Consider the following 9,409-nt stretch of genomic DNA (forward strand, 5'->3'; position numbering starts at 1 on the left):
ATGGTGGTGCTGATGATAATGATTTTATTGTTCATAGGTGGTGCTGATGGTGCTGATTTTTTTTATTGCTCATAGGTAGTGCTCAGTTCCGGGTTGCGTTTCGACTTCATTATTACTGCTTTATGGTCGGTGAAATGCAGAGCCAGTGGTTTTTCTAGCGGATCAGCTTGGATCCGCTAGAAGCCGTGGGAACGCCTCTCCACCGCTTAAGTCAACGGTCCATGTCAGAAAGAGAATGTGCGGTATGGAACGTGGTTATATACGCATTTGAGCATTTGACCGCAGCGCCCTCTCGTCTATAAACGTTGAGCCAATGCATGCAAAGTTTAACACGATTATATACGGATTTGACCGCAGCGCCCTCTCCTGTATGGACGTTGAGCGGCTACATGCAACGTTTAATCCATGACAGACAGATGGGATGGCAATCGATGTGAGCACGGATGCCGGACGGATGGACAAGGCTAGACCCTAGGAAGCTTCCCCCTAAAAAAATTATTTAGGCCTGCAGATAAATACTGCAAAAAAAAAGACAGCGCCCGTGCATGAATAAATCGCTTTAGAGCTTTATTTTTTGCCAAATATGTTGTCCCTACAAAAAGTAAAAAAATAGGTTAATCAATTGTCCCGGAGAAGCGTGTTCTCCTTTGACAAGGAAAGAGCGGGAAATGTTTTTTTTTTTTTTTTTTTTTTTAAACTTAAAACGTACACGCCGCTAGAAAGAAGTCCCCTCTACAAGTGAAACGTAATGTCAATGTGTGTTTTATTTCTTTATTTCGCGACAGTTAGCTAAATGGTACGTGGATTTTTAGCACGCTGTTCGGTGTCGTGTTAAAAATTAAAACCGATATGAGGTATTACCTTTATGGAATATTGTGATATTTGTCCAGTGGTCTACTTCCGTCTTGCCACGTATATACGAGTATGTCCCTGCAGTAAGAGACCACCTTTCTTCTCCCCCTTTTTTATTGATTTACCTATATAAAATGGCGTAAACATATTAGTATGTTTTTTTTTTATTTTATGTTCTGAAAATGTGGATATCCATCTACAAAATAAAATTAAAAAAAAAATATATGAAAAGGTTCTTCTGATGAACGCGGAGCTTCCACGGTTCACCCATAAAGGATGCTAACTGAAATTTTGAGCTCACAAAACAGGGCTGGAGCGATAGGGGCGATTCTGCAGAAGCCCGAAACATCACTCATAAATCAATAGAGAGTTTTAGTAGATCGTTCCCATGACTCCGATAACGATACCCGATACTCCGCCACCGCCTCCCTTGTGCATGCATAGTATCGTTATCGGGGCTATCGGAGGTATTGGAACGATCTACTAAAACTCTCTAATATCTTTAACGGATGGCCGTATTTTTCGGAAAAGAGATGTGCGATTCCACACAGCCGACGAGGCCGACGAGACATGTGGTGTCACGATTCTCATTCCCTGCCCTCCTCTCTTCGTCCCGTCACGCTGGTGAACATATGAAAGGAGGAAGGAAGCGAGGCCGCTTCCCCTCATTCTCAGCTACTCACGGAAAATCGTGACGTCAGAGTCCTTGACTGATCGCGCCCTTCTCTTTCAAAAATACGTCCATCCGTTGGAGATACCGACATATGAGTGAGTTTTTGGAGATCGCAGCGTCCCTTTCAACGCTTCTACGGCCTTATTTTGCGAAATCAATATTTTGGTGTAGTATCCCTTTAATCTGAGACTAGAAGCTCCGCCTTCAGCGCGAGCTCGTTGGTTTCCGCAGTGCTTTGGTTGCCCGTTGCGCATTCACACTTGTGTTTACCAGGGGCAGAAAGCTCGCACTGAACGCGGAGCTTCCAGCCTCTGCTTAAGGGTGAACGGAGTATAAAGAGAATGTCGAAGACTCCAGGGATGATCTCATAACTGCTATAATCTTTCTAGCGCCCCAAAGAGTATCTGGAAGGATGATCGCTTATAACACAAATACCATAAAACAAAATACGACAAAATTACTTTTACCATATTCTGACTCGACGCGTTCTTATTCAAGGATAAGCAACAGCGTATGAAGTACCATCCCGACAATTTTTTAATACATGCTTGCTTTATTGATGTAGAATGAATGCGAGGAATGGGGGGGGGGGGGGGGAGGGGAGGGGAGTCGGATTCTTTTCCAAATTCTGCGGATGCGAGCCGCATCCGCAAAATTCGGAAAAGAATCCGGATTTTGCGGATCCTTTTCCGCAAAATTCGGATATGGATGAAAATTTTTGTGTGCGGATCGGAAGCAGATAAAATAGTTTAGGGACACTGCGGATACGGTTCGAGTCCGGATACGAAACCGGAGAAAACGGATGGAATTTCGATGATCAAACTGTTATTGGTGCAGAGCTCTACCCATATGTTTGCTTTAGCTTAAAAACGCATTCACGGAATAAACCTCCTGTACACATAATGCTCTTTGTATCACCTCAGAGCTTTTCCCCGTCCATTTGCACTTGATGCCGCGTTTTACTGTTTTACATGAACAGGATCGCACATGGGATTAAAAAAAATGTATAACTAAAGGCAAGTTTATTTGGATGCTGCGACAATGTACCGCTATTGCAAGCAGGGCTCTTTCATGGTTTTAGTATAGCGCAGAGTGCCTACCTGTTAGTCAACTCAATAAAAACCAAGTAATCTCCATTTTCTGGCCTTCTTGTTATGAAACCACAACCCGACTGAGAGGGTGCCACACCTAGAGTGTGCCACACCTAGAACCCGACTGAGAGCGTCCCAGTTGCCAGTATAGAGCGCCGCTCCATACTGGCAACTGGTTGACAGCGCCACCAACGACAGAGCCCGCGTTACAACGCAAACTGAAACATTGCCAGCTCCCCTTGACCGCCTCTTCGCCTTCTTGTGGTCGTGCTTCTCGATCTCGCTCCGGAGCAAAGGTTTGGTAACTTGACATTTGAAAGCATGTTAAAGTCTGGCATCCCTGTGTATGCGTTGTCATATTGGTACGGCGCCTTTTCGTGCGCTTTGCTTAGGGTGATAACTTCCGACTATTTTGTTTCTAACGGTTTTGTTTCTTTTTTGTTACGGGGCACTGGAAAGAACGTCTCCCAACACGAGCTTTTGTTATTGAGTTTGCTACGGCTGCTTTTTGTTACCGATAATTTTTTTGTATATTCCTCTTGAGTGCATGCTGTCGATATCGACACTACAAAAAATGGTATAACCCTAAAAAGAAAGTTATTGAGGCACCATACACGTAGTTCGGCGAGCAGGAGTTTGCTCGGAACTGTGGTTTGATCGTGCCCCCGCAGCTGCGAGAAGATTGCCCAGAGAAAACTAGCCAGACGGGGAAACAATTTTTCCTTACGCCAAGAAAGACTTGATTCTCGCCAAAGATCGCTTCAGAGCATTCAGTCTTTTCAAAAATATTGTCCCTAGAAAAAGTAAAAAATACAGGTTCAGCGATTGTCCTGGGAAAGCCTGTGCTTGTTTGGTAGGGAAGGAGCCAAAAATGCTTTGCCAAAGAAAACACAAAAAACGTATATGCCACAAGAAATTAGAAATCCCTTCAAGAACTAAAACAAAATGTCTGTGTGTGTTTTTCATTCCTACCTTTCTCGACAGTATGCTGGCTGGTACGTGGCTTGGAACACTCTATTAGGGGTTGTGTTTAAAATTATAACCGATATGAGGTGCTCCCATTATCGAATACTGTGAGCACTGTTTCCCCAGTGATGTACTCGCGTCTTGCCACGTATATACGAGTATTTCTCTGCAGTGAGTGACCACCTTTCCTCTCCTTTTTTCTTGTTGATTTACTCTATATAGAATGGCACAAACTTATTAGTATGTCCTTTTTTAATATTATGTTTAAAAATACGTTTCTGCTTAAAGTGGGTGTTGCAAAAAAAAAAATAATGAAAAGTTCTTCCGTTTGAGCGCATGTTCTGTACTTCGTTCACCCTTATGCTGAGACTAGAGGGTCCGCCTTCAACGCAAGCTAGCTGCCTTCCGCAGTGCTTTGCTCGTGCCTGCGCGTTCACATTTGTGTTACAAAGGCAGAGAGCTTGCGCTGAAGGAGGAGCTCCTTCTCTCACCTTAAGGATGAACGGAGAGAATGTCGCCGACTTCCGGGGCGATCTCGTAACTGCGATAATCTTTCCAGCGATGCACATTGTCTCCGGAAGGATAATCGCTTACAATACAAATACGAATAATGCAAATACGATAAAAATGACTATCTCCATATTCTGACTCGAACAGTTCTTGTACAAAGGTAAGGAAATGGCGTAAAAAATGCCATCGAGGCATTTTATTTTTATCTACACTTGATTTAATGATGTAGCATGAATGAGCGGATTCGGCATCCGATGTTGTTCTGAATTTCGCGGATGCGGTTTAGATTCGGGTGCGAATTCGGCCGTATGCTGATCGAAAGCAAATACAATAATTTAGGGACACTGCGGATGCTTTCAGAGTCCGGTTACAAAGTCTGAGGATGTGGATCAAATGCGGATGATCAACACCTGCGCGAAACACAGGTGTTGATTTTATCTTAAAGACGTATTCACGTCAAAGAGGATCTGTACACAAAATGTGCGTATCACCTGAAAGCTTTTCCCGGTCAAGCTGCACTTCACGCAACGTTTTACTGTTTTACATGAAGAGCATCGGACGTGGCATTGGAAGAATTTAGTGTCCTAAAAGCGATTGCATTTGGAGGCAGCGACACTGTACCACCAATTGCAAGCATGGTTCGTTGATGGTTTAGTAACCGCAGAGTGCCCGATTGGGAGCGTGCCGCAACTAGAGGGGGCGCGCCGCTCCCCACCGGCATCTGGTTGACAGGGCCATCAACGACAAAGCCCGCGTTACAACGCAAACTGAAGCAGTGCCCGCTCCACTTTACCGTGTCTTTGCCTTCCAGTGGTCGCGGTTCTCGATCTCGATCCGGTGCAAAGGTTTTGTACCTTGACATTCGAAAGCGTATTAAAGTCTGGCACCCCTGCATATGTGTTGTCATGTTGTTACGGTGCCTTTTCGTGCGCTTTGCTTAGGGTGATAACATCCGACTATTTTGTTTCTAACGGTTTTGTTTCTTTTTTGTTCTGGGGCACTCGAAAGACTGACTCCCGATACGCTTTGGTTATTGAGTGTGCTACGGCGGCATTTTTTTGCCGCATATTTTGCGTATATTTTTCGTGAGCGCATGCTCTCGGTATCTATACCACAAAAAATAGTATAGCCGTAAAAGGAAAGTCATTGATGCACCATACACGTAGTTCGGCGAGCAGGAGTTGCTCGGAACTGGCGTTCGATCGTATCTCCCGCAGCTGCGAGCGGCAGCGCAAGCAACTCACCACCACGTTTTTCGTTTATCAGCGCTGGAGTATGCATCTATGAAGCGCTTGCGTGTTCGACGGTCCGGAAATCACTACGGCACGGCATTTCCCAGTGATAGTAAATGATCAAATTAACATGATAAGTATTTTCGGTCCGCTTATAATCAAATTGCGCTTCCCTCGCCGGCGAATTGCGTGAACTTGGTAAATGTAAGACCATTGCAAACGTTTTGCCAGAACGTGGAGTTGATCATTGCTTTCGATGTCCAGCTCTTGTGTGGAACAAAAAATAGTGCAACTGTGAGACCGTTTTTTTTATAGCGCTGTGCTCATTTGAGCTAATTGGCATTTATTAAAAACTAAGGTTGGCTATTACATAGGAGTCATGTGGAAATGCTCCTGTGAAATGCTACACCATGGCACCACTGCCTTCTTGCACGCTGTCAATAGCGTTCGCTGACCTTTTAAGTGGCAGATTCCGTTTCGCAAAAACAGTGATGTTTCGCCTATCGCAGTTTGATAAGTTGCACTCGATGTCGCAAAGAAGATACGTTTTATCCACTTGAACACTGAGCATGGGAATCAGCTGGCTGTGATAACATCATAGTGGATGCTTCATATTTAAGAGCATACTTGAGCTATACGGCGTGCAGTAATGTGCATTGACCTGGGGCTCTAAAGTCGTCAAACACAAAGTTGAGGCCTAAGTTCGAAAAGCGCAGCTACTGGACTCGGGCGACGATGACGCAGCGCTTTTGACGCCATAGTCCAATCGGCGCGCTCCGCGAACTTTCGGCTCCAACTTTGTGTTGGACGAGTTTAGAGCACTTGGCCTACTCGCTACCCCTTCAGCGCCACCAGAGAAACTTGCCGAAAATCCCGAGCTTAAAGGGACGGTGTGACGCATTTCATAGTTTCACTAAATACAGCTTATAACTGATCCTTCAAATTGTAAGTTGCGAAAGACGCGTTATTTTTTTTTCTTCCACGCAATGGCAGACGAAGGATAGAATAGAGAACTCGTAGGCAGAACAAGGGACCATGTGATTTGGACATCAATTTATGCCGCCATTCTTCATGAAAACCCAGCGCTACCATTGGCAAAACAAAGGGCCGTACTACGATGAGCCCTAAAATGTGCTGAGTTCCACACATCGTTAGGGTTCAGCTATTCTAATTATAGTATCGATTGAACTCTAGCCACTACACGAATGTTTGTCGAGGCATGATTGTTACGAGTCAAAATCGAGTGCTTACAAAGTGCTGCTGTCCAATCTATGGCCCACATTTGAAACCCCCCGTGGCTGACATTCATCGGAACCCACGTTCCGTCATAAAAATTGCCAAAAAAAGGAACTGAAAAAAAAAAAAAAACGTTTCACACTTATATTCGAAATTACACAGTGACAAAGACTCCTCTTGGTGAGTGGCGTTGCCGGCGAGTATGCTCGCGTTACAGTGTCAGTAAGCTTGCGTGAATCCAGAAACATTGCGCGCCACTAGCGTCGAACCGCAACTCAAAGCACGTGGAGCGAAGGCGCGCGCTGAAAACCCCAAGGATCCTGGGTCCAATTCATGCGACCTGGAAGACAAGACCTGCGTCATTACCTCCCAAACGTCATCACCTCCGAAACGTCATCACAATGCCAATCCACGCACCGCCCCCTAGCGGGTCTTGTAGCGTCTCAAAACGAGCGTGACGCAAGCGTGCGGCGACGCCAGAAAGAAACGCGTCTACCGCATTGCGGCCCCTCTCGTCCCTCTTCAGCTTGTTTTTTTTCGCTCGAGGCGTGTCGGGGATTTACCAATATTGACGTCATGGGCCTTGTCTGTGATCAAGTCAACTTTCTAGTGCACAGGCTATAGTTATTGGGCGTGGCGTTGGCCCGTGCTGATCTGAGCGAGCATTGAATATACCGGAGTGTGATCGCGGTATCACTACTGCACTACCATGCATTAAAGTCCCCAAGCTATGCGGAGAGCAAGTCGCCTGCTTCTTCAGCAGGGGATGACGTCGGAACCAGGCCGAACTCTGATTGGCTCCGATTGAAGGATAGTGGGTAGACGTCAAAGGAAGCTTCCTTGAAGTCTACCCACTATCCTTCAATCGAAAGACATCAAAGCCTGGCGTTCTGTCGTCACCACGACCCCGGCAAAGGAAGCAGACCAACCTGCACTCCGCATAAGACCTACGCGCTGTTTCCAAACAAGCCCGCATTTGCCCACAGTAGGTGTGATTACTACGCGTGCGCGGCGAGTGGATCCAAGTCAAGGGATTATTCCGCGTATCTACCAGGACGACAGCAGCGCCACCGCAGCCGCGTGACGTCAACGTTTGTGTGGACTCACTGACAGCTCAAGGAACGCAGGTTGTGGCGATCATCTGCGCCTGCTAACGCTCCATGGCCAATGAGATAGCGATGTCTGCTAATAAGACCGCCGAAGAACAAATAAGTGAGGAAGGAGTGTTTTGCCTTGTTGTGTGAAATGCGTGCACGATTTGCTGATTTGCTCATGCTGTGCGGAGATATAGAGACCAATCCCGGTCCTGACAGGGCAGCGATGATGGAAATGTTAACTAATATCTCGGTCGACATTAAGGAAATTAAGCTCAGCCAGGCTGCGACAACATCGAGACTAGAGAAAATAGAATCGCGCCTCGAAGGCCTTGAAGAACTCAGGTCCGTTGTGAACAAAAACTGCGACAAGACCAACCGCCTCGAAGCCACCATCACATCACTCTCGAACAAAATTGATTATTTAGAGAACCGTAGCAGAAGAAACAATCTAATTAGTTTTGGTCTTTCTGAACTACCTAACAAAGAGAGTAGCACCCTCGAGGATAGAGTAACTAAAGAGATTCTTGGTGGAAAACTAAATGTAAAGATTAATGGAATCGATCGTATACTTCGCCTTGGGAGGCCAGCTCATGGCAAAACCCGTCCAGTAATATTTCGACTCGTAAACTTTAAAGATAAATTGAATATTTTACGCAACTGCAATAAATTGAAAAATGAACGACTCTCGATTAGTGAAGACTACTCAAAGCGAATTCAGGGCATTAGAAAAAAATTACTTGATAGCTCGAAATCAAATAAACTTGCTGGTGATAAGGTCACGCTTACCTATGACAAAATTAAGATAAATGGCACAGTATAAATTTGGAATGAGGCCATAAACGATAAGGTTCCCATGTCTGAGGAAACCCGGAATCCCAGTACGTGACCAAGCCCTACTCAAGTCAACCGTGTATATGAATTTCGATTACTAAACCTAAACGCGCGAAGCATCGTAAATAAAACTGATAAACTTGAAGCTGCTGTTTTGAATACCCAACCTGATATTATAGCAATGACAGAAACTTGGCTATCAGACAGCATTCTTGACTGTGAAATCACGCCCCCAAACTATACGATTTTGCGCAAGGATAGAGGTTCTCGCGGTGGTGGAGTAGCGATTCTTGTAAAAAATGGCATTGTATGTACCCCCTTACCCGATTGCCCAGAAATTGAGTGCCTGTGTTGTAAAATTGCTTATAAAAATACGTGCTGCTATATACTTGTTCTCTATAGACCTCCCACTTCCACTTCAGGGTTTTTCAAAAGTATGTATAGTTATATCAATGATAATATTAATGTGAGCAGTAAGATTATAATTGCAGGTGACTTCAATCTACCTTCCTTAGAATGGTCCTCTCTATCGAAATGTACAGAATCATCTCTCGGCGCAGATATCCTTACAGATCTATGTTTTCATTATAACCTCACCCAAATAGTTACTGAAAATACCCGTATTCAGGGAACGTCGCAATCAATGCTCGATCTCGTCTTTGTCACCGATCATTTCCTGAAAGATGAACACAGCGTAGAAGTTTTAAATGGTATACCTGATCATGAGATGGTTTTGTGCTGCTTCAAAACGAACATCCCAACTTCTGGCAATCCCCAGACTTGTAAGGTTCTGAACTTTGACAGAGCAGATGACGTTGGCGTGCTCGACTTCTTTGATACACACTTCGATAACTTTCTTCTACTGTCCAAGAGCGACCGTAACACTGTAGATATGCTTTGGAACGAATTCAAAACGGCAGT

The 9,409-nt window shown here is 45.0% G+C and overlaps 1 protein-coding gene across 1 annotated transcript; it reads left to right on the forward strand.

The window, feature by feature from the left end:
- Nucleotides 1–7,790: 7,790 nt before the first annotated feature.
- On the forward strand, nucleotides 7,791–8,477 carry LOC120841176 (the record flags this gene model as incomplete). Its single annotated transcript, XM_040212038.1, has 1 exon — nucleotides 7,791–8,477. A coding segment is annotated over one exon (687 nt), but the record flags the coding sequence as incomplete, so codon positions are not given.
- Between the last annotated feature and the right edge of the window lie 932 nt (nucleotides 8,478–9,409).

The sequence above is a fragment of the Ixodes scapularis genome, unplaced genomic scaffold (assembly GCF_016920785.2).
Source record: "Ixodes scapularis isolate PalLabHiFi unplaced genomic scaffold, ASM1692078v2 PGA_scaffold1__304_contigs__length_218370807, whole genome shotgun sequence".
Taxonomy (NCBI): domain Eukaryota; kingdom Metazoa; phylum Arthropoda; class Arachnida; order Ixodida; family Ixodidae; genus Ixodes; species Ixodes scapularis.